The following is a 26614-nucleotide window of genomic DNA, read 5'->3' on the forward strand; positions in this document are numbered from 1 at the left end:
GGTGAGCAAGGCTCCAAAAGAGCCTTAACTGCTTAAGAATAAGAAATTATAGTGTTCCAGGATATACACTATTTCCCAACTTCGTCTCTAGAACTGCTATCAGGAATTATATTAACAATTTTCTATGGCATATGTAATTCTCTCATTATAGCAGATGAAATAAAATGGCAAAGCTCAATACTTCACTTTAATTACTATTAGTCTGCTACAGTGCTCAAACCAGAGTAACTTACTCACTTGCAAAACTGGCCTGGTCTGCACTGCCCTCATGATAGCTGGATCTTCTAGTTCATTTTCAATCACCATCTTACTCAGCCTTTCTGCCAGATTCTCCTCATGGTCACCCAACAAATCTATTTCATCCCTTTCTCCATTGCCTGTTTGTTCGTTGACTGTCACTGGTAGCTTCTCTTCCAATTCAGCTAGTCGCTCATGTGCTTCCTGCCAATCATCATCTGTAAGGAAATCATAAAAAAGAAATATAGTTCATATTGGAACAAGAAGTTATATAAAATTCTTCCGTTAACCAAGTGAATAATTTCAACTCCAGAAGATAGGTAAAAGGTTAAATTTCCACTTAGAGATAGGAAATAAGGTTTAAACTAAGGGGCATGTTAAAGTGGGCTTTTCATTATTAAGAGCAAATCACATCGTACCAGGAATAAAATTCAAGCATTTAGAGTAATACCTTAATACATTATCAACGGTGTCCAAACTATATTCTAAAACCCATTTCTAAACTGTTCACTTTGAATTTCTATGACATTTCAGGCTAAGTCTTTAAAGTTAAAGCTCATTGCACTAGCACACAACTTTCTCTTAAGATTAAAACTGCCATTTTCTTTACAAGCTCGTGAATCCATTCATTTCAATTACTATTTATTGAACATCTATTATGCGACAAGCACTGTTTTAGGTGCAGAGGATACATAAGTGTACACAACAGACAAGGGTCCCTGCCCTCCTACAGCTTTCCTTCAAGCAGGGAAGAGACAGATAATACACAATAAACATAATGAATAATTAGATACTATATTTGAAGATGAAATGCTACAGAAATATGAAGACAGGCAGACTGAAAACTTTAAATAGGATGGTCACAGGTACATTTCATTGGGAGGGTGACATCTGAGCAAAAGATTGAAGAGCAAGATAGTTAGCTACGTTCCAGGCAGAGGGAGTCAGTATAAAGGTCTTACAATGAGAGGCTGACAATGTTGAGAAACATAAAGGACCGTGTTTAGATTGGAATGATCAAGGGAGGAGAGGAAAAGAAAATGAGGTCAGAGAGGAAGTAGGAGGCAGCTCCCTCAGGGCCTCGTGGGACAACATGGATTGAAATGAGGGGTCACTGGAGGTTTTGATGTGGCTTGAACTTTTTGAGAGAATCACTCTGGCTGCTGTGCTGAAAACAGATTGGAATAGGGTGGGGGAGGGCAGCAATACTGGAAGCGCGGAGGCCAGCCAGGTGGCTAATGAAATACGCCAGGGCAAAGGTGATGGGGAGTTGGCCTGGGGTCAGCCTCTCTTCTGTTGTAATGATGTCACTGCTATTCCTGCACGCTACTGTATGGTCTGTAGCACTGGCACTCGGTCGCTGGCTCATTTTTATGGTGACACAGCATTATTTTTGAGTCCCGCTACAGCATAGATGAGTATCTTCACCAGCTTCTCTAGAACCTGACCTTACTTCCATCACTTCTCTTATTCCAGGGTTCCTCAATCTCACTATACCATTCTGCTTCCATCATAAAAGCTCTACTCACTATTTTGCTCCTCTCAGTATTCAAATTCAGACACCTTTCCCTCTTCACCGAGGCTTTCCCTAAATAATCTTTCCATTTTAATTCTACCTTCACCTCATCTAAACACGCACTACTCTCTAATCCACACACACACACACACACACACACACACACACACACACAAAAACATGTATTCTTTCGTATGTTATATATTGTATCCTAAGTTGTTTTGTTTCTTATGTCTTATAAATTTCAACAGAGCGGCAACAGGTGATTCCCTTTATAACACAGAAACATTTCCAATGTACCTCATTAGAAGAAAGGAGAAGGAAGAACTGGAGGCACCATGACAAGAAAAAAAAATGCATGGTATATACTAAGAATATAATAAATGGTTATACTTAAAAAAACAACAACATGTTACATCACACAAATATGTAACTTAGAAGAAAGTGAGTTTCCAATAATTCCATGTTAAAATTTTTAAATTGCAAACTATAAAGTTTAACTTGTTTCTTTTTTACTTAAGCAATATACCTTGGACATCATTTCATACATGCGTAACTACTGAGAATATCATCTCATTCTTTTCAATATCTATATAAGATTCTATTCTATCGATAAGATAAAACTAATTTAACTTATCCCCTACTGATGGACACTTGGATTATTTGCAAATTTTCAATTAATAACTGTAACGAATATTACACACATCTTAATCTCTTAAGCAAATATTTAAGTAGACTAAGTCCCTTTCAAGGTCAGATCATAAACATTTAAAATTTGCTATTTTGATTACATAACAATGTATCACATCACACAACACTAGTGGTCCAAAACGTAAGGGAAGGGGGACTTCCACATTTATGATTTGGTGTGTTCAGAACCACTGTGTAGTCTTTGGGCACTGTGGTAGATTTGAATGTATTATTTGTGGTAAAGGAAAAAATCCACCTTAGATGAAAATTATAATATTAATTTAAATTATCATTTATCTGAAAAAAATTCTTAAAGAATAGTGTAATTAAAAATCAAGTGTGAGATTAATATTTGTGTCATGTTTGCTGAGGAAGAGTAAACTGAGAAAGTTTTTAAAAGACAAATTACTTTTTCGTAATTTTACTAACTCAGCAATACCAAAAAATGGGAGTCTATAATCCCAAGTAAGGAATTTTTTTACATTTATGTTCTAAATTTAAGAAGTTAATTTGTTAATGGATTGAGTCTAATGCAGAAGAGTTCTAATTTGCATTGTTTTCATTCACCACTTCCCATGCTCACCTTTACTAACTTTACCAGCTCCTACCAAAGATCAACTTAATAATTACATTTTAAAAACACTGGTTAAATAGCCACATTCTGTGAGAATGGCTCTGCTGCAAAGTGTTATTGTTTCAAATATGAAAGCAAAGAAATCTATGCCACAGAATACCATCATCATCGGTTCAGGCTTTTCTTGCTTTTGTGAAAAATCAATGTCAGAGACTGCAAGCCCTGACTGCAAGAGAATACTTCCTTCACTCTGCATTTTTTTCAAATGACCTAAAAATATAGGACTTAGATATGCCAACACTGGATCTCAAGCCACACTGGTTAAAATGATAAAGGGTAGGAAAAAGAATAACAGAAACGGAGGGCAAGGGATAGCTGTTTTCCTTCAACTCATTAACCCATACAAGTACGTGGGTTACTGAATTCCTGGTTGCTCCTATCATTTCACACTTGTAATAATTCTCCTCAAGTCTGTTCTTAGGGATATTTTTGAATAAGAACAAAATGATAAGGTAGTAGAAGTGATTTAACTTTAAAGTAATCGCAGTCCCTAAAGATTACAGCAGCTATCAATAAAAGGGAAGTAGATCAAATGGGAAGTTCTTCCATTCCACACGGAGGCAAGAGATTCCCCAAGATTCCTCGAAGACTGTTTTAACATAACTGGAAGTTTACACTGTGTTTATACTTACTTAACCTCTCTATCACTTTCCTAATGATAATACCTACCTCTCACAAAGTTGCTGTGAGGATTATATGTAAAACATTTAGAGTGACGCCTGGTAAGTAGTAAGCACTTTGTTAAGTGTAAGCTTTTATTTTTAGAGAATGAGCTGAGATTACTGTGGCCCACTTATTGCTCTAAGATGATGCAAACATTTTTCCACGCAGAAGACAGTGACTAGTTTCTTAAGGAAAGGTGACATCAGAGCATTTGTAGCCAGTGACTTAAAATAACTACTGTACTAACAGGATTCATTCAAGATGGTCACTCTTTGAATTAGAAACCATCAAACCAAAGCATGTGTCAAAGGCCTGACATTTCATCTCCTGATTTAAACTCTTTATACCCGCTGTACGGCTACTTGTAGAGGTGTATTAAACAAGTCAAGGGTTGACTTCAAAAGCAATTGCCCTTTCACAAACTCTTATAGTATTTAGATCAAGATGTCACCAGGAATTAAGGTTTGGACTTTACAATTCAAGTATATTGAATTTTAAAGGGATCACATTTGGAAGTCTTTTCTGCATTATAAACTTTGTTGACCAAGAAGTCCTTCTTACTCACCTTCAGGCTCCAGGGTAGGAAGTGGGCTCACCACGTGCTACTTCACTGCCTTTGCTTTCTACCACCTGTCCTTTGCTGTGTGACTCCAGGGGCTTTTTCAATGCATGTGGACTTTTCTTTCTTTCTATCATATAAAACACAATTCTGCACACTCTAGCATCCTTTTAAGGCAGTATTTCCCCCATCTTGTAGGGAACACAGAAACTCAGGGAAAAAAGACTGTCTATAGAACTCTGGAAATCAGTGAGAAGGAAAGACTATTCCTCCTCCATTCAGGTTCAAAACTGAGGACATATTGCTATGCTGCCTCACCTTAATATAATATCTATAAAGCAATTCCATCAACTTCATCTTAATACTGAGGAATTTTCTTAAAAATGGTAACATTCAGTACAATATTTTAAAAGAAAAAGAGTTCTAGAAACAAGTACAGAATGCTTGCGCTTCTATTATATTCTATAGGTTATTACTAACTTCCAAAAACAATTTGCAGCTCACATCGGTTCCCTGCTTTCCTCATTCGATTCTATTGCTTTGCCCTGTGATCTCCATAGAGAGAGAGCTGCATCTTAGATCATATCATCCTCTTGGACAATCTTATTTCTTAAACAATGGCTATAATACAAAAGGTCTTTGGTTCCCCTTCTGTATGGGTCTATCTTCTACCTTAAACACTTCTCTCGCTGCTTAGTGGCAGTTTCAAGCTCACTGCTGAACTATGTAAACTCTGACCAACAATAGTATACTCTTTCATTGTTGCCAGTTCATTCAACTCAGTCAAGTTTTAATAAATTTAAGCTGTTTCAGCCACTGTAAAACCAGTAACCATTATAACAGTTTTAAGACCTCTTCTTTTGGGGATTACCCACTACTGCTAAATTTCCTCTTCTTATTACTTAACTTTGAATATTTGTTGCATAGACAGAGTGCTTGATTCTAAAGAAATCATACACATTTACACATCCCAACCAAAAGAGCTGTTGCTATTTTCAATATCAACAGTCACAGCAAAAATATTTGCATTGAGTCTTACCTATTCATTTTTTTAAAAGTACAGTTTAATTTTAACTTATTAGTGTACTTGTTCCAGGATCTCTAATTTTCAAACTTGATCATATAAGCTTGCTCTCTAAATTTCCCATCTCAGTAATCATAACTCTGTGATAACTCTATGGCCTCTTAAGCATAGTTTGGCTCTTTAACTTTTTATAACCTTTTCCAATTCCTAGAATATTTATCTATATTCAGGGTGGGAAAATTTCATCTGTGCATAGCACTTTTCTAACTTATGAAGACTTATTATAACCAAAATTCTTGGAATAAAAAGATTTTTAAGGGGGATCAAATACATGGTGACGGAAGAACTGACTCTGGGTGGTGAATACACAATGGGATTTATAGATGATGTATTACAGAATTGTACACCTGAAATCTATGTAATTTTACTAACAATTGTCACCCCAATAAATTAAAAAGAAAAAGATTTTTATTTTATTGAAGATACTATAATAGCAGCGCCATACGATATACATTATTGATCAACTGAATTTTAACACATACATATCCACATCTGAGTTTTCTACTAGTCCACTAGTTTTCCTTAAGTTACATGATCCACAAATAAAAATTTTCTTCTTTAAGGATTATTTTAACCTTTGTAAAATGTCTAGTTCTATAACCATTTGAATTCCTTCCAGTGTCAATCTACAGCAATAGATCACATAGCTGGAAGAGACAGGGCTTAGAGAACACCTGGTTTTATAAGTGAGGCAAAAAGAGGCCCAGAGGAAAAGGGTACATGCTCCCAGTCAAGACTAGACTATTCTAAAACCAAGAATAGAATATTTTGCTAAATCAGTGACTAAGATTACTTCTAATAAGACAAAGCACTTAAAAAAGAGAACATTTGAAAAGTGCAAGAGATCAAGATGATATTACAAGAGAAAGATGTCACTTACCAACTGCACCTGACCCAAATGTATCATCATTGAATTGATCAATCTCTTCATCTTCCTCTCCCAGGCCCTGAAATGCATCCTCATCTTCATCCAGAGGACAATCCTCCAAAGACTAAAGAAAGAGATTTAGCTGTTCATGAAGTTCACAACCTCATTTAAAAATGTTCTAAATCCATTATGACTTTCTGTAAAGATGGCATTTTTTTCTATCCCCCAATTTCTCCAATGTTGGAAAATTTCAGTATCTTCTTTCAGTTTCTCTTTCCTATACCTTATTTCATTTAACCTTTTCCCTAAAACATCCCATTTCTCTATTTAACAGGAATCTAATACGAGCATTTCTTTAGGGCCTGATGGCCTGCCAACTTCTTTACATCACTGGTTAGAATAGTAATGACAACAGAAAATGAACACTTTATTATTTTATTTCAGTTTTATGTGTATTTTTCAACAAAATTCTCATCTTCCCCATGGTCAGGTCATCTTTTTAACTATTTTATTATTCCCTTTTAAAGCTTTCTCTTCGTTTTCCATCTTTCTTCCCTTCTGTTTCCTATAGGTCCAAACTCTGGTTATAAAACAGAAAGGTAGAATTTCAACTACAATTAAGTGAACCCTCAAAAAGTTGTGATATGGCAAGTTCAAGTTCTGGCTCCCCTCTTATAAGTGGTGTGAACTTGGGCAAGTCATTCTTTGAGATTAATGCATTAAATATTACCTCTTGAGCACCTATTGTGTCTCAGGCTTTGGTAGGCTCTCAGCCTCAGTCTCTTAAGTTGTAATACAGGAACAATACCACCTACCTCATAGTTGCAAGGATCAAATGAGATACAGATTTAGGCAGAGTGTGGACTGCTGAACAATGCTAAATATGACCCTAACAATTTAGGTGGGTTCTATTTTAAACATTCCCCTCCCCTCCAATTTGATTTGCCAAGGAATTTTTTTTTTTTTGGCAACTGCCTACAGCATCTCATCTCTATCCATGTTTACATGAAGTTAGTTGGGTTTTAAACCATTTCCTATCAAGTATACATGGCCGCAATTTTCAAACACTCAGAATCGGCATTCCAGTCTCAGTAGGCAGAGCGTGATCTCCTTTGCCTAGCTACCTCTTAGCGAGGCTGTTCCCAAAGGAAAGGTTAGCCCAAAGGCCATTCTACCCCCCTTAAGTCCAAATTTACACAAAGCAGGCACGCAACTGCCTCTACATAAAAGGCAGCACCCAGCAGCACTCCTTCCCAAATCACATAGATCGACTTAAACAAATCACTGGTTTTTAAATTGGGAAGACTCTTCGGGATTATCCAGATCAGCTCTTTTATTCTACAAATCCAGAAAGTTTATGTCCAGAGACTAGGAGTCGCTCAAGGTCATACAGTGAATTAGTGACAGGGTCAGGACTCTCAACTATTGCTCCATTACCGGGACCATCACCAAACTCTTATCTCCCTCCACTCGCTCAGAAGGAACTTCTGCTGGACACGCCCCCTCCCAACTCGGAGCCCAATTCAGTAAACAGTCTACGGCCCCAGTCAAAGGGCAAGTCCAGGCCCCCTTGACCCGAAGGTTGCCCGTGTGTACGGGTGTGTGTAACTGGAAGGGAGGTGGTTCCGGGTCCCGGGCGGGAAACGTCCTGGGCTTTCCCGGGTGACTCTTCCTCAAGAAGAGCCACGGGATGGGTGCAATGTGGTCCCCTGCGCCGCTCCTCCCGGGGCGGGGCTGGCGGGTGGTCGGGTTACGGCACTTAACGGGTCCTCCCCACCCCAAAACAGAGGCCAACTCTCCCCAGCGGCAACTGATAGAACAGTCCCGCCCCCTGAAGCCAGCTCACAGCTCTCGGATTAAACCCACGAGCCTAGGCCCAATATACTCCTCTTGGCCCCCAGGGTCTCACCGCCGGCCCCCACCCTCCCCAGGAGCACGGGAAAAACGCGCGGGGGATGAGCGACGAGAAGGGGCGCGTGAAGGAGGGAGGGGCCACTTCCGGTCGCAACAGCTCACCTCGTAGCGGAACATTCTTGGGGAGGGGGGGGAGGGAGCGGGGAGGGGAGTGGGGAGGGAGGGAAGAAGCGTTGACTCCCCGGGCTCCTCCGCGCGTGGGTCCTCCACCGGCTCGCGACCCCTGGCCGCCGCCGTACGCCGGAGCGTGCGTGGGAACGTGCGCAGGCGCGCCTAGGGGAGGGCGTCCGCCTCTTTCGGCGCCCGGCGCGGCGTCTGCGCGAGGACAGATTTGGCGTCCGCTTCCTAGTCTCCGCGGCGGGAAGGAGGTCCCGTGGCGGGGGACTGCGCACGCGCTGCCCGTCGGGGGCTTCTTCGCTTTCGGCCTTGCAGCTCCGCCCCCGGGTTCTGTGTGCCCGCCCCGGCGTTCAGGTTTGAGTCACGAGTTTTCCGTCACCGTCGGGGTGGAGAAAAGCCTTGTGATTGTCACAGGATATGGCTTTGAAGAGTCCCAGGCTTAGTCTGGGCTAGGAGAAGTGGAGCTTCCTGGGCTATTTTTCCAACGTCTAGCACGGTCTTCGGGCTGTTCGGCGGTCCTCACGATAAATAATATACGCCAAGTAGAGGGACAAAATAATTTTAAAGTTCAGGTCATCCAAAGGGGCTGCATTCGTCGCCACTTTCAGCGGCACGTCACCCGCTGAATCAACAGCAGGTCAGAGCTGTGATTTATGTGTCCCAAAGTGGCGACGGCGTCCGTTTTTTGAAAAAGTCGAAGGCTTATTCCGGAAGGTTCTACCAGGGTGATGTTTTCAGGCGCCAGGAGCTCAAGGCACGTGGAGCGGGAGAGCCAAAAAGGGCAGCACAGCCCTGGGCAGCAAGGTCACAGAGGCTGAGAAGCGCCAGCCGGAGTGCGCCGCTGGGTGACACCACTTCCTTAGTGGATCAAGCCCAGAAAACTGCCCAGGTTGTAAGCCTTGGCATCCTGATTCCAGAAGTCTGTTTGATGGTTTGTTAACGTCCGCGCGGGTCCTCTCATGCCCTTGCAGACCGTTAGGCTCACGGAATTATCTCTTTCCCCCTAGGGACTGCACTTCCACGGGGAAGAATGAATTATTGTGCCTTTCGCAGCAACTCCTTATTCCGGGTGTCTTAAAATGCAGCCTCGCCTTAGAGTGGTGTACAGTAAATTCCTTTCATGTTAGTGTGATTGGATTAATCCGAGTCTGAGTGCTGGAAACTTTGAATTTGGAAGTAGACGTTCTGGGTGGGAAGCAGTGCTTTGTGTCACTGGCTTTCATTTGGGGCAAGCTATCTAAATACGTCTGAGCCTTAATTTTCTTTTTTAAATGGGTGTAATGAAACCTGCCTCACAGACTAGTAGCTCAATGGCATGATCGTGCCAATACTACTTATAATGATAATGGAAGTCTGCCTGGCAATCTGCTAGGGGCTTTATATGGATTATTTGATCAAATCCTTCCTTATGCCAACCCCATGAAGTAGGTACTATTATTTTTTCCACTTTATAGATGAGGAACCTGAGGATTAGAGATGTTAAATAATTTCCCCCAACCATTCAATGATAAGTGGCAAAGCTGGCAACTGAGGTCCGATTCCAAACACCCAATCTCTTAATCACTGTGACAGTTTAACAAAAGCAAATATTTACATAAGCCAGATCTGAACCTTAAAGAAGTGGAGCAGGCCAAGGAGAAGATGGTAATTTGTTTTCAAGCATTTATGGAATATTATAAAACTTCTTATGCTAGGGAACAGCATGTCTTAACAGTGACCAAAGGATTGTTGCCATATAGACCAAGGGTTGGCAAACTATGCCCCTTGGCTGGATTTGGCCAGTTGCCTATTTTTGTAAGAAAAGTTTTGTTGGGTACAGCCACCCTCATTTATTTACATACTGTCTTTGTTTGCTATAGGGCAACAAAGGCAGAGTTGAGTTCTTGCCTTAGAGACTGTTGGGCTAGCATATCCTAAAATGCTTACTACCTGGCCCTTTACAGAAAGAGTTAGCTGATGATTGATGGTGCAGGTCATGTTTTCTGATCATTATTGTTAGAAGTCAGAAGTTTACAAGAAAACACACCTATAAGCCATGGGCTACTTAAAAAAACATAGTGGAAGGCAGAAAATGTTTTTAGGATGCACGTATAAGTTTATATAAGAAAGTAGGAAAGCCTGAATATAAGTGAACTATAGGATAAACTCAAAGAAAATAGAAGGAAAGAAATAATGGAGAGCAAAAATGAAAGAGACAGAAAACAAGGTGTCATAGAGAGGATCAACAAAATTACCCCCTTTTTTTTTTAGCTGTGTAATAGGCCCATTATTAAGATGGAGTGGGTAAGAGTTCTTTTCACAAGTGATCCGTTAGAAATATGGTATGATGTCTCTGGAGAGTATCCCTTCCGTGGGTGGAAGAAAATCTCTCCTGTATGCCGGGTAGGTGGAAGAGGCTTTTGACAGCTGAGAGAGGATATCAGTTAGAGCCACTGGGCTTTCTTTGACATTGCCTGTCCTTGCTCCGGAAGCTGCAAGTAATCCATTGTGGTATTCACAGGCTGGATACATCTTTCTGTTTTTTAAAATTATGGTAAAAACCACATAAATTTTACTTTCCTGTGAGACTAGTTTAAGATAGTATTAATTTTCATTAAGTAACATACAGCTCTGAAACAGTGGTTCTCAGCATCACCCAGAGGGCTTGTTAAAACACAGACTGATGAATCTCTATCATCCCGTTTCTGATTCAGTAGGTCTGAAGTGGGACCTGAGAATTGCAAGTTCGCAGATGGTGCTGATGCTGCTGGTTCTGGGACTATACTTTGAAAGCAGTCGCTTCAAGACATTTTCCTCAAGTGCTTGCAGAGGGTTATAGAGAGGGAGAGAGAGAATGGTGGGCTGCCTGAAGGGTCATTTCTCACGTAGTTGTGACAGACATCCCAGACAGTTGCGGGAACCGTTGGTGCAACAAATCTTAGGACACAAGGATTAGTAATATAATAAAAATAAAAATTTACAAGGCAAAACTTGGGGTGCATTAAACATGGCCACAGATTCTTACGCTAAAGAATCCTATCAAGGTGGGTTCTATTTCTCCTTCTCTTTGAATCTGTACTAGACTGTGAGTGCTTTGACCAGTGGAGAATGGGTGAGGCAATGCTATGCCAGTTCTGGCTCTAGTCTTTAAGAAGATTGGCAGTACAGCAGTCCCCTCTTCTCCAAGGGCGTATGTTCCAAGACCCCCAGTGGATGCCTGAAACTACACAGTACTGAACCCTATACTATTTTTTTCCTATGTATACATACCTGTGATCAAGTTTAATTCATAAATTAGGTGCAGTAAGAGATTAACAATAAGTAGTAATAAAATAGGACAATTATAATACATTTAGTGTAATAAAAGTTGCATGAATATGGTCTCTCTGTCTCTTTCAAAATATCTTATTGTACTGTACTCACTTTTACACTTAAAGGAAGTGCTTTGTGGCCTCTTTTTGGCATATTTGAATTGCTAGCAGCACGACTCTTGCGTTTTGGGGCCATCTTTAAGTAAAATAAGGCTGACTTGAACACAAGCACTGAGATACTGCAACAGTTGATGTGAAAACTGGATTGGCTGATACATGACTAATGGGTGGGGAGGCACATACAATGTGGAGACTGGACAAAGTTATGATTAATGTCGCAGATTGATGACAGAGCTACTCAGAATGGTGCACAAATAAATCTTATGAATTGTTTATTTCTGGAATTTTCCATTTAATATTTTTGGACCACTGTTGACCGTGGGTAACTGAAACTGGAAAGTGAAACTGCGGGTAAATGAGGGCTACTGTATAAGTCCATGTAAGATGCTCAATTGCCTTGCTGAAGAAGATCGCATGGAAAGGCCCTAAGACTCATGGAGAGAAGGAGGAGTACAACTGTATCCAGCTTAGCAGACATCCCATTCAAGACACTAGATATGTGAGTGAAGCCGTCTTGGACCCTCTAGACCAGCTCAGCTACCAGCCAAGTATCAAGTGATTCTACACCATATAGATCAGAAGAATTACTCAACTGAGTCTTTTCCAAATTGCTGACCATAAAATCGTGATAATAGAATGGTTGTGGTTTTAAGCCACAAAATTTTAGAGCAGTTTATTACTCACTGAGAATAAATCTGTTTAGAAAAACTACAGAATTTGAAAATAAGGAAAGAGGATTATTTTGTGCCCTTTCAGCGTTACCTAACAAGTCTGCAGGGCCTTTTGTTGATGTTCTAGGGGAGGTGATTTTAACTTAGTATTTATTATTAATGAGGTCCCAGACTCATTAAAGTTAGATATTAATTTGTAGACGATAAGTTGCAAATTATTTTTGTCCAGTGGAAGTGATTTCATTTTGGTAGAAAGGATAATCCCAAAGGGGACATTTTATTGCCCTGGCAGACATTTACTTGCATTATATTTAATTTTTGAGTGTTATTACAGCATTTTTTTTCTCTCTATGTATAGTTCATAGTTTCTTGTATTCTCTCTTGAAAATGTAAGAACCAGCTTTATCATCCTGCTGGTTCTCTCAATGTGATAAGTAAGTGACACATGCCCATAATATATTTGAGTCATGTTTTTAATTTGGAAACTTTATTTATTTTGGCAAACTTATTTATATTGAACATTAATTTTTTTAGGGGATTCAATTCAGTATGTATTTGTTGAAAATCTATTATGTGAAATGTTCAGAATCTGTTATGCAAAAAGTCATGAGCAAGGCCTAGGTTGTTTATAAGGTCAGAGTTAGTGCTGAACTGTAGTGTATTAGTTCTCTGTTGCTGTTGTAACAAATTACTGCAAACTTAGTGGCTTAAAGCAGCAGAGACTTGTTCTCTTAAAGTTCGGGAGGTCGGTTGGTGTCTAAAGTGGGTTGCAGTACTAGGTTCCTTCTGGAGAGAATCTGTTTTCTTAACTTTTTTTTTTAGCTTCTAGATGTTGCTTGCTTCTGGCCCCATCTTCATCTTCAAAGCCAGCAGCATAGCATCTTCCAAACTCTCTCCCTCTCCCTATCTCATTCTCCTGTTGTCACTTTTTTTCTCTCCCACCCTCCTACCTCCCTCTTATAAAGCCTCTGATAATTCAGGGTAATTTCTCCATCTCAGGATCCTTAATCACGTCCAAAATCCCTTTTTACCAGATAAAGTGGTCTTCACAGTTTCTGGGATTCGGACATGGATATCGTTGGGGGCATTTTTCAGCTACTATCTGTATGTGTGAATTATTGGGGGGTATCCAAAATGATTTTTGGTAGTATAGTGAGAAAACATTTTAAAGTTTATTTGTTTTGTGTATTATTTAAAGACGAAAAATAGAAGATTTCACTAGGTGAAACTATGGAAGGTCATAAAAGGAGAATCATGAATGAATGAGAACATGGAGGCCCACCCTCCTGCCGTAGATCCCAGAAGGGGCAGCCCAGTGCTGACCAGGTCTTGATCGTAAGAACAGGTTGTAGGAACATCCCTCTTGTGTTACTATGTGATTGGTTGTCACTTAGAGGTGAGGAAATATGGTTTTCCAGGGTAGATCATGGCATTGGAAGATAAAAGCAGAAAGACAGTTTTTAGCACATATTTCTGTTACTGAACTGGTAAGAGAAGCTGCTGGGTGGGGGGGTGGTTCTTATAGTGCCATGGCTTCCATTATTTCCTTTTGATTCTCTGACATTGCAGGGCTGGGATGGGGGCATAAGAAACTATTCCTCTCATCATTTATCTGTATTACCCGGGAAAGGGATGATGATTCCCTCCTTCCTGGGCTGGTCCCACTGAGAAGAAGTGATGGAGGGCAGAAACTATATAGTATTTCTTATTCCACATTTTCTCACCTCATCATCTACTTCCGCACTTAATGTTAATCGTTCAAACGTTTCTGAGTTCTTTTAATCATAAACCAATATATAGAAAAATGACAAAATGAAAAATGACCTACTAGTTCATAGGAAGTGTCTTCATACACTATACCTTGTAGGCCCAGGTCCTCCTCAAGTATCCTTTCATATCTCCCTGCCTTGGTTTCTTGTAGTTGCTGTAGAGGCACCAGAACAGGGTTGGGCGGCAGCATCCCATTCAATATATATCCTTGCCCATTTTACTGGCAATAGCTGGTGCTAAAGAAATGGAGGGTGAGGAAAAATAACAAAAAGAAATGGAAGGTGAGGGGGAACACTAAGAAGGGTAGGAAGTAAGGGAAGAAATCCTGTAAAAGCCTAAACAGCCTCTCTGCCTAACTCCCCGTTTCATACCCTGGCATTCCCTGTGCTTAGGGCTTACTGGTGGTGTGTTTCTGGCATTAGTTGGACTTCCGTATTTCCCCACACCCAAGTGAGTGAAGGGAGGTTAGCTTCTAGTTTCTGGTCTTTTCCTGGGGCAACTAGGAAAAGCAAAGAGAGATCAGACTGTTCGCTGAGACTTCTATACTGGAGGGACCTTGGCTGTATCTCTTTGGACAAACCTTGCAAAAGGAAGAGAGGCTTGTTCAACAAAGTCTGAAACTTAGTCAAAATTCCATGAACACTGTTAAAAGTCTTGAGGCATTCTATTAACAAATCGTACAGAAGCCGGATGTAGAAAAGTACAAGGATATTTAGGAACTCAGGCATACTTGCTTCCCTCACCTATGAACTGATATTTAAGACAGGAAAATGTTGATTGAGGGGATGTCTGCATGAAGGGTTTCTTCCGTTTCTTCCCTACTAGGTGAGTTAGGGTACCTATAAAGTAAAACACAAGGCATTTAGGATTTCGCTGGTTAATTGGGATGTTGCAGTTGTCAAATGCATATAACAAACCGTCCTGAATTTAGTGAACTAAAATAACTAATGATTTATTTCTCTAGTGAATCTCTAATTTGGCTGGGACACCATGGGAACAGCTCATCTCAGCTGCAGGTGGCTTTAGCTGGGACTGCTTGAAGCCTGGGAGTGACTCCGTGACTCCATGGTTGGTTGCTGGAATCATGTGAAGTTTTACTCATTATCTAGCAGTTGGTTCTCCTTGTCGGCTGGGACCTGGTGGGATGTTCAGCCAGAGCACTTACTTACATGTGGGCTTTCTATGCGGTTTCTTTCTTGACAACATGGTGGCTGGGTTCCAAGAGCAAGTATCCCAGAAGGGCCGGTTGGAGGTGTGTCCCCTTTATGACCTAGTCTCGAAAGTGACATAGCATCACTTCTGCTGGAGTTACAGGTCCACCCAAACTCAAGGGGAAGAAAGATGGACCCCACCTCCAGATTGCCAGCATCACAATGTGAGGAGAGCATATGGGAAGGGATATGTCATTGCAGTCCTTTTTGGAACCTACATCTGCCATGGGAGCCAAAGAGCGGAAGACTAGACTTTTTGGATAAGACAGGCCAAGAAACCTCTTGAAACCAAAGTCAGATCTTGTAAATATCTCTCACCCCTTAAAAAGTCACCACCACCACCAGCACCACCACCTATGTATATAATGGTGTGTGAGGACGGGACAGAATTAGAGGAGACCTGGGAAATCTTTGTAATGTCAGGGTGTATGAAATCTTTGGTAAGGACATGCCCTGATGTCCATGGTGGAGTATAGGCTATGTGCATGTGAAGCCCCCCCCAAAAAATTCAGCTTGACGGTGGTTGCTATGTTCATTCCAATCCTAAGATAATGGGGCTATGTTCACTAACATCTTGTGTTTATTATCTGTTCCTGCACAAAAAATTACCCCAAAACACAGCTAAAAACAAAAATCATTTATCTCACAAAGCGTAGGAGGATCAGGCATCTAGGAACAGCTTCGTTGTGTGTTTCTGGCTTTGAGTGTTTCAGGAGGTTGCAGTCAAAATGTCCCGTAGGGCTCCAGTCATCTGAAGGCTTGACTGGGGCTGGAGGATCTGTGCCCACAATGGTTCGCTTACATGGCTCTTGGCAAGAGGCATCAATTCCTCCCCACATGGACCTTTTTTTTTTTAATTGAAGTTTATTGGGGTGACAATTGTTAGTAAAGTCACATAGGTTTCAGGTGGACAATTCTGTAATACATTATCTATATATCACATTGTGTGCTCACCACTCAGAGTCAGTTGTCTTTCCATCACCATATATTTGATCCCCCTTACCCTCATCTACCATCCTCCTCCCCTCTTACCCTCTGGTCACCACTAAACTATTGTCTCTGTCTATGAGTTTTCGTGTCTTCATTTGTTTGTCTTGTTCCTTTGTTGTTTTCAGTTTTATATACCACATATCAGTGAAATCACATGGTTCTCTGCTTTTTCTGTCTGACTTATTTCGCCTAGCATTATGATCTCAAGATCCATCCATGTTGGCGCAAATGGCACTATTTCATCTTTTCTTATGGCAGAATAGTATTCCATTATGTATATATACCACAGCTTCTTTATCCAGTCATCTAGCCAGAGGACGCTTTGGTTGTTTCCATGTCTTGGCCACCGTAAACAAAGCTGCAATGAACATTGGAGCACATGTGTCTTTATGGATAAATGTTTTCAGATTTTTTTGGGTAGATACCCAGGAGCGGGATTGCTGGGTCATATGGTAATTCTATTCGTAATTTTTTGAGGAACCTCCACACTGCCTTCCATAGCGACTGCACCAATCTGCATTCCCACCAACAGTGTATGAGGGTTCCTTTTTCCCACGTGGAGGTTTCTGTGGGGCTTCTTGATCTCAGGACATGACACCTTGTCTTAGAGTGAGTAATCGGAGGGAGAGGCTGCAGCCACAATGTCTTTTATGGCCCAACCTCAATAATCATATGTTATCACTTCTGCCACATTCTATTTGCTAGAAATAAGTTTCTAAGTATAGTCCATGCAGAAAAAGAGGGAGATTAGGGAGCCTTATAAAAGAAGGAGTATCAAAGAATTATAAACATATTTTAAAACCACCACAGCCTGTTTGAAGGCAAACTCCAAACCTTTTAACCATGGCAAATTTCTGATGGAAGTGATTATTAAATATCAGTGATGCAAATAAGGTGGTATTGGTGCAGGAATATATAGACTGATTCATGGAACAGAGTAAGCAGCCAAGAAACAGAACTTAGCATAAACGTGCACTTAGAACATGATAAAGGTAACATCTTAATTCAATGGATAAAAGGAATAGGATTTGAAAGTGATGCTGAAGCAATTGGTTGCTTATTTTGGGAGAAAAGTTAAAGCCTTATAGCACAGCATACACCAGAATAAAATCCAGCATGATAAATAAGTTCATGTAAAACATAAAGCTGCAAGAACAGAATATGGGTGACTATTTGTGTGATTTCAGCATAAAACTTCAGAATTTAAATGAAAATGGAAAAATCACAAAGCAAAACTTTTAATACTGAATTTCATAATGATAACAAATATATGTATAGCATATCATTAAAAAACTAGAAAAATAATTCTGCATGTTATAGAAAGTGTTAACATAAAATACAAAGACTCAGAAAAACCCACAAAAATTTCAAATGGCTATAAAATACAGATAAAGATCTATCTAATTAAATGTAAACAAATAGTTGCTGTTGTAAAACTATCAAATTCACAGATAATAAGAAAGAAAGAAAGAGAAAAAGGAAGGAAGGAAGGAAGGAAGGAAGGAAGGAAGGAAGGAAGGAAGGAAGGAAGGAAAGAGAAAGAAGGAAAGAAAAAGAACAAAAGAGAACGGAAGGAAGAAAGAAATGGAAGGAGGGAGGGAGAGAAGAAGGAAGGGAAAGAAGAAAGGAAGGAAGACAGTCCAGTGTTGACCATGAAATTACAAGGTGAATACTTTTGTAAGTAGTTTGTGCGAGTATATAAATTAGAAGGCTTTCTCTCTGGAATGCAGTCTGGCAATGTGTAAGTAGGGGTTTAAAATATTTTAACCCTAAGGAAGTAATAAGTTACACACAATGAATTATATGTAAGCATGTTTATCACAGTGATACTTACAATGATGAAAAATTGGTAACCATCTAAATATCAAAGATAAATGGATACATTGTGACAATCATGTTTTAGAAGGCAGATGTTTGTATCACAATGAAGCAGGGTATAAAAGCTTCTAACAGTGTAATGCATATAATGTATAAAGTGCCCAAATATTATCTGAGATTTGTTTTAATTGGTAGGGTTAAAATTGATTTTTCACTTTTTTTCTACTTTTTTGTTTTTCAATTTTTTATAAAATGGATATGCACTATATTTAAAATTGGAAAATGTTATTTTAAAAGTGGAAACAGCTTCTGTTTCAGGCCCTGGAAAGAGGGAACATTTTAGAGTACTTTGCATGTGAGAGGAGAGAGTGACATAACCCAGGCGTAAACCTTGGGGAATGACTAGATGTCTTATAGCAACTCGGACAATTTGTTATAGACCGTTTTATGCTTTTTCAATGTATTTATGTTCCACAATCTCATTTAATTTTCTTAAAATCTTTAGTAGGTAGGAATCTAGCTATTAATTCCTCCATGATGTGGCTAAGGCACAGAAAAGGGAACTGTCTCTTTATCTTGCAGGGAAGAGAGGCTAGCACTTAGATCTCCTTGTATTTATCAGTGATTACATAAGTCTCGGCTTGCTTCTTGTCACAGGACCATGAACCAGTTGTGATCTTGTCACTGACAATCCCAGTGAACTCAGGACAAACCAGTAAATGACTTTTCTCAGGTCAAGCTTCTTATATACAGAGGGTGCCAAAAAATGTATACACATTTTAAGAAAGGAAAAAACTATTAATATATACCAATAACAAAAGATGAATACCAGTCACGTTTGACTTCTGCAATTACAAGAGGTGCTCAAAATGGTTACTTACCATCAGCATCCAGACACTTCTGATTACGGCGAACTACTGCTTGACCAACGTTGACCAAAGTGTCCACTTGTATACATTTTTTTGGCACCCTCAGTATATGGAAGAATGACCTCAATGATACTAGAAGGAAAAAGAGAATTCCACCCAGAATAATTTCTAGCTAATTCTCTGAATCTACCAGGTTTCTGTGGTTGGGACAACTCTAACAGTTTTGCTGATTCAAATAAAAATTACATGGGTGACACTTGGCTTAGCCTATAAAGAGTTCAGGTATGCTCAGAATTAAAGCTGTGGTTACAGACACCAAAAGCACCGATCTCTGGTTTCTGAAAACACAATCATACTGATTGGCCCACAAAATTGGCAGTAAAGCCTAGTAGGATTAAGAACTTGAGTGCTGGAGTCGAGCAGACCTGGGACCGTCACCTCGCTATTTACCAGCTGTGTGACCTTGATAACTTCGTCTCTATACACTTCAGTCTCTTCATCTTCAAAGTACAAATGATATTAACATCTGTCCTTTAAAGTTATTGTGAAGATTAAATGGGGTAATGCCTATAAAGTGACTTGTGCAGTGTCTGGTTGTATTGTTATAACAAGCTGGCTGTTACCAGAATTGATTTTTCAAAAACTGTGTTAATGGTGCTTTATGAGTCTTGCCATAGACAATATGAGTTCTCATTCTGATGTAACATCCCTGATGATCATTTTTCCTGCTTCCAGTTCTCCCTGTACAATCTCGTGTCTTTCTGCACCTGGTTATCTTCACAGGAGAAAATCTAAGTATGTTGGTGCGGCATTGTTACTGCTCCAATTTGAACCGGGACAGTCTAGTCCCAGGAGGGACTCCGGTGACCATAAAAGTACTCTGTCAGACGTCTCTAGTATATCTTTACCTTTCTGGATTTTAATGACTGTAATTGACAGCTTAGGCTGTTTATTTTATATTTTCTCTTATTTCACATTCTCCCAAAAAGGAGGGCTTCACGGCTGTCATATCTTGTGCACCATTGTACACCCAGCATCTATCATAGCAGCAGAATACAGGAAATCACATAAGAATGAGTGCATGCATGCATGCATGAATGAATGAATGATTTCTTAGAGTGTGTGCTAGGAAGAGGAAGAACATCCAGTATAGTTTGGGAGACTTTGAGGTTCTTATAAGAACTAGTGCAATGTAGGGTCTTATTCTGATCCTAGTAAATGAAAAATAGTAGGCACCTTATGTAGAATATCCTGAATCTTGGAGGTAGAGCCAAAAGAATTTCCATCTGATTCCTTCGGACCACACAGGTTTGTGTTAAATAATGGGAGGTTGAGGAGTTAGCCTCTTTACCCATGAAATAGATGATCATTGCTATCATCGTGACTAGATGCATGGCCTCTCAGTTTTCTTCATTTTGAAGTTAGGAGATGTTCTTTTCTTTCTTTTTTTTTTTTTTTTGCTGTGAACCCAAATTGGAAATTGTTCAGTGTACAGTAAAACTTTTCTGATCCCCTTTGTCTGTCTTCACTTGGACTAAATTGTGAGAACAAGGTCCCATGATAACAGGCAGGTCTACAAGTCACTGATTATCTGGGTAGAAAGTCAAAATGTAGATCAAACTTCTGTGGTGCTGGCTATCTTCCAGATTTTTGCAGATTTTACACAAAACCAAAGACAAAGACTGAATTTTTTATTATTCTAAGGGATAATTAGGATCACTTTGTTATTATCAAGAACTCTGATGGTATATTTCCTTTCCTACAATCTGTATCCAGTTAGCTCTTGAGGTCAGAGGTAAGGAATCTGACACCCTAAAAGGCAGCTAAGAGAGAGGCTGGAATTGGCTGAGCACTTACCGTCTTCCGGAGGGACGACCCTATCTTCTAATGCAAGTGTTATTTCTGAAGATTTTCCCGAGTCCTAAGCCTCTGCAACTCCTGCAGCCTTGCAGCTGTTCCTACATCCCTGCCTCCCACCAAGTGCCAGGTCATGGCACACACCTGTCACTGCCGCTCCTTCTCTGAAGTCAGACTCACCTCCAGGAAGTTCTGTCAGTCAAAGTGTCTCTTCAGGAGTTTTGCATCTTGCTCTCTTTTATTTGACGTGGGGCAGTGACCTTTCAGAACCTGGTCACTAGGAATTGTTTCACAACCCACAGGTGAAGTTACATCTCCACCAGTAGTTTAGAGCCCTTAGAAATTCAAAGCAGGACAAACAAAAAAACTTATTAGCCACTGTTTAGTAGCTTTTAAAGAGTAGACTTCCTTTCTGTTGAGGATGTCATCCCCTTTCTCCGTTATTTTCTATGATAGTGTCATTAAGCCAGAAAACAACAACCAGAATGGTTTGTGCTTCTGGAGTAAGATCGCTAGGGTCATTTTCACAAAACATATTAAATAATATGATATTACCTAGATAAAGGTTGAGAGATTGAGTCAAACACATGATTATTTTGATGCAAGCCCCTTGAAACTTTATGTGATGAAGGAAAAATTTTGGATTAACTGATGATTTCATTGCTGTTCAGATATTTATGAAGTTATGTAGCCACAACTCTAGGGTATGTCTTTAAACTTCTGCAATCATTATTTCTTCGTTTTAAAATGGGCTTGATATCGCTATCACCACAGGGGAATGCCACCACTATTTTCAAGGGAATGAAAATTTCCTTTATTATAGAGGGAGAAGTTGGAGAAAAATAGGTGAACAAATTCTTGTGGATTTTAAAAAATTTTCATTTAAAAATAATGTAAAATGTGCATACATCAGAATATGTAAAATATAATGTTTTCTAAGGGCTTTTGCATCCCTCTTGTATACTAACACAATCTTGTGAGGTTGAGATTATCATTCCCATTTTACAGACGCATCAGTAGACGCTCACCCAGGCTAAGTGATGTACAGTGCTTGAGCCAGGGCAGAAATCCAGGTTGCGTAATGTAAGTCCCCTTTCTTTTATTATATGAAGTTGCCTTTCGTCTGTGTTAGTGTGGCTATAATAATTGTTCCTACTTGTTTTTGACATTAAGCTCTATAAGTTTAATTCTATTGACACTTCTTTCTAGTGATCTTTTCTCCTTCTACCCTTTGTCTTTTCAATTCCATATTTCTCTTGGTCATATAACCCCTAGAAGAGGATTATTTTCACGGTTACCTAGCTCATAAACCATCTTTGAATTTAAAAAATGTTTTTTTCAAGTTAAAAAATTAAACTCAGCAAATTATTTTTCAGTAACGTTTAGAACAAACATGAATTCCATCTGTATAAAGTATACAGATCAAATTATTAAAGACAAATAATAGGAAAATTGGATTTTTAATTACAATAAATATGTACAAAAAGTTACTAGGATATAATCATTTCTTATAAAATATTACACATCTTGCTTTCATGGAAATGAAACTTTTATGAGTATTTTAATGCTAACTAGTTCTAATATTGTCATTTTGTATAGACATTATCACTAGATTTGACAGTCATCTTTCAAATGCTGTTGTAGATCTTAAGTTTTTAATATTAAATTTGAGAAGCTATGTTCTCTTCTAGTAACTGATACTGGCAAAATTAAAAATAGGAGTTAAAAAATCCTGAGAACTAGATAGTATTTGAAAATGTGTCTAGTAAATTATTACTGTAAATATATTACGCTATTAAAACAGGAGCCTCATACTACAGTTTAGAAAACTACTTAAGGTTGTTAATTCTCCATAACTTAGTTTACGTCAATGTCACATTCCTTATTGTGTTCATCACTTAATTTCAATTATAAATGTTTACGTATGACTATACAGGTGTATTTTATTCATAATTCTTTAAATTATAGGTGTGAGCTAGGATACTGAAAAGACCACAAAATTCTCTGTAGAATAAACCTTTCTTTGAAACATAATCTTGCTGTATCCAATACAGAAAAAGAAAAAATTGATTTGAAACTACATTTAGATAGGAAAAGAGCTGATGTAAGATTCATAAATCACAGTTGACATGAGTGTTGCGCTTTCTTTCTTTTAATTTTCTAGGTTGGAGAAGTTGCCATCAGACTTAGAGACTGAAAAATTCACTTGGCATCAATAATATATTTTGTCAATGTCACTTTTTGTTTTTTAAAGAACTTATTGGTTCCTTTAATTGTTTCCAAGGGCATTATGTATAATGAATTTTGGCGTTTGCATCATATTGCTTAAAAGACTAATTTATATAGAACATTGTACCAAATTATAACTTGGAAAAGTAAATTCAAAAGTAGGTACTCTCTAAAGTATACCTTTGGCTTGCATTCTAGAAACTATATCCTTACTTACATCATCAGCAATTTTCTAAAGAGCATTGCATACTTCCTTTACTGTGTACTTATTTATTTATTTACTTGAGAATTTTTATGAGTTTATTTGAGTCCAAACTGACAACAATTGCCAGGAAGCAAGATCTCATAACCTCCCCATTTTACCGTGTTTTTAGAAGCATGACGACAAACTCAACTTTTCTATTACATATTTGACAAAGCTCCAAATTTATATTTGGTAAATGTGTCCTCAGTAGGTTCTAGGATTTTGTTGGAATTGAAAAATAGTTGTATATCTTTTGGATGATATGAAGTTCACTGGTATTGAAAGAGAATTTTGCTACATTGCTCACTATAGAACGGTCTGGAATGTTTAGAGGATCTTAAATCTATTATGTATTCCATACGAATTGTACCATTGTCACATATCAATCACATCCATTCAAATTATTTTTATCTGGAGTTAGGTCTTTTTGGCAGACAAAAAAAAGAAAAGAAAAGAAAAAAAAGAAAGCTAATGTCCACTTAGGGCATCCAGCACAACGTCTATTATATGGTATGTCCTCAAAAAATAGTACTTCTAATTATCCAATCATAAAATCTCTCCATATTCTGATTTGTTATATGTTAAATAGTAATTGTTCATGTTATTTTTCTGTCCCATGGTTCACTGTTATCTGATTGTTTAAAAACAAAATCCCTAATTGCCATTCAAGACACACTGTAAGTTCTTTTCTTGCTTAAGTTTCATTTCATTTCCCGGTAGAATCTCAATTTGACTCTGCATTTTAATCAAGCCATTTCCTAAATAAGTCCACACTTTCCCACTCCCGTGCCTTTGCTCACCTTATTCTATTCTACTAGAACATACCCTATGATCTCTTCCTGTCAAACTCCCACCTATCATAAAATTCTACTTAAAGATGTATTTTCTCTATGAGGTCTCTCTAAATAGCGTAATTAGGAATAGGCTCTTCCTTAAACTTTTGTATTTCTTTATATAAACCTTTCTTATGGCATTCTGTCTTACAGGTAATCGTGTACTTAAAAATTATTAATTGTGTACTTAAAAATTATTACACTACATGTCTGATTAAGGACAAGTACAGTGGTGAACTTATTTTTTTTTTTTAATTCTGCACTTACAGTTACTTGATAGATATTCGTTGAGTTAACTTAAGTCTGACACATAAATGGTGAGACATCAAAGAAGGTCAGGAGATATGGGAAGAGCTGCTTTAGAAAGCCTTGATTATTCATGAGACTCACAGTAGATATTTGTTCAATGAATATCTGTTTTGAGTGTTTTCTTTGTGCCAGATGATGTATTAGCATTTAAGTTTGCAGTTGAACTGAGAAGTAGACACAATAAACAAGGACCTAGAGGTACTGTCCCCCAAAGCAGCAGGACTTTGAAACAGAAAAAATTGGGGACTAGTCTTGGTGAGAGCAGAGATTTTAAAAGAAGTAAACTTTATGGGAAAATGGCATCAATTAATGAGAAAATTAGAGACAATAGGAAAATCTAGGGAGACGAGGTGTAGATACTGTAGAAGAGCCAAAGATGAACATGGCAAATGACAGTAAGAATTAGAACAACTCAAAAAAACAGTTAGCAAATACATGTCAGGCAAATTGAACAAATCAGACGTAAGAATTGGCCTACATGGAGCCCAGATCCACTGAAGCTTCCAGTAGAGATAAAAATCAGTAAAAGGTCAATATAGAATTGCCAAAAGTCATGAAGAATGCACACTGTCTTTTTCTCCAGGAGACTAAGAACCAGGGACCAGAGCTGTTGCAGAACTTGTGTGGAGAAACACTTGAGACCACAGTGGGTGATCGTCTCTAAACCAAGATAAGGAGCAGATTGGGTGGGGTGGGGGGGGAGAAGGGGGGAGGAGGGCGGGGCCTAAGATTATCTCCAAATGTGGGAGTTCTGCCCGTCCTGATGTATCTCATGATAGAAAAGAAACTATGCAATGTCGTTTTGACTTCAAATGGAGATGAAAAAAGCAACTGAAGTTGGCTACTCCATACGTTGAATCCACCAAGTCAATCTGTGGTTTGACTATTTATGAGACATCCAAGCTCTATTAAACCTCTACACTTTTAATTTTAGCCTTGAGAACAGGAAACTTGCAGATGTATAGGGACTTTCAGGAAGAAGAAAATAAGATTTTGTGAGACCCCAGGATGTGAAACAAAAACCAAGAAGAAGAAATTACAGAGAGAGAGCTCTTAGTACAATGACAATGGAATGTCTAGATTGGTTCTGGCTCTGGGTAAAATGAAGTCAGCAGAATCTCCTCTGTCCCTCCCACTGAATGCTGTTATAAAACTTGAACAGAAAGCAAGGAGCAGCCATGCAAGGACTCTGAAAAGCAAACAGTAACAGACAGTTTGGGGAAGAAGACCAGAATTAGAACTACAACTGCAGTGGTGGTTGGTTTACCCCCTTTTTTGGTTCCCTCTCCAGTCTCCCCTGGCCTGGCCTCAAGGCAGCCGGAAACCCAGCAGTGGGCATTGCCACGGATAGACAGGGCTCCAAGAGGAACCCTGTAGTTCAGACTTGAAGATGGAGACAGGGATCTCCTGCTGGTGACAAAGGCAGCAGTGGTTCCTACAGGCACCTAAAACTCGTTGGGAGGGTACCTTCTCCAAAGGAACTGTTGTTTCTAGAAGTAGGGTGAACCCCTGTTTATTTTTTTCTCTGCCCTGTCTTCCTGATACCTGGACTCAGATATGGATGTAGTCCTGAGAAACTTCTTTCTGAGGAGGGTAAATAAAGCCTCAGCCTTCTGACCGAAAGGAGAACATCAGGGAAGGACCAGGGAGACTCAGGAGAGGATGGAGCTCTGGAAAGTGACCCAATCAAGTTGTTTTGGAACTCGGGGGCTCACTTCACAGCCATCTACTGGTGGAAATGATTCCAAACAGCATACTGAAGACTAAGACCTGAACTACGGGATAAACCACTTTCCAGGTGCCACACTGGACACTGGGGAGAGCACGTGAGGCAAAAACTAGTTTCACTACTTACATTAATTCTGAAATCATAGCAACTACATGCAATATTTACAAAAGCAAGACATGTCCATGTTGCATAAAAATTGTAATTTCATGTGCCTTTATCACTACCGGAGTCCGTATATGAGCCCACATAGGAAATATTCACCCATATTAAATAAATGGACCTGGCTGAGAGGAGGTTGCACTTCCCACTCTTGAAATAAAAGGGGAGCCAGTGAGAGCCCCTCACAACACCATTCCCAAGGGAGGGGAGCTACACCCTACCTAGGCCAGAGG

At 39.2% G+C, this 26614-nt stretch overlaps 1 protein-coding gene and 1 long non-coding RNA gene across 2 annotated transcripts in view; one reads left to right on the forward strand and one right to left on the reverse strand.

Annotated features, from left to right (window-relative positions):
• Positions 1 to 8503, reverse strand: part of PATL1 (PAT1 homolog 1, processing body mRNA decay factor) — a 27834-nt gene extending 19331 nt beyond the window's left edge. The window contains exons 1-3 of the mRNA XM_074336430.1: positions 8268 to 8503; positions 6264 to 6375; positions 238 to 455 (exon numbers count right to left, since the gene is read on the reverse strand). Coding sequence (XP_074192531.1) covers positions 238 to 455; positions 6264 to 6375; positions 8268 to 8282 — 345 coding nt within the window. The 5' untranslated portion in view covers positions 8283 to 8503. The remainder of the gene's footprint in view (positions 1 to 237; positions 456 to 6263; positions 6376 to 8267) is intronic.
• On the forward strand, positions 8497 to 25172 carry LOC141572273 (uncharacterized). The gene is made up of 3 exons (XR_012497598.1): positions 8497 to 8636; positions 21887 to 21961; positions 25077 to 25172. It is a non-coding gene; the product is annotated as an uncharacterized LOC141572273 (long non-coding RNA).
• Positions 25173 to 26614: the final 1442 nt, after the last annotated feature.

Source organism: Rhinolophus sinicus, linkage group LG06 (assembly GCF_036562045.2).
Source record: "Rhinolophus sinicus isolate RSC01 linkage group LG06, ASM3656204v1, whole genome shotgun sequence".
Classification (NCBI taxonomy): Eukaryota; Metazoa; Chordata; class Mammalia; order Chiroptera; family Rhinolophidae; genus Rhinolophus; species Rhinolophus sinicus.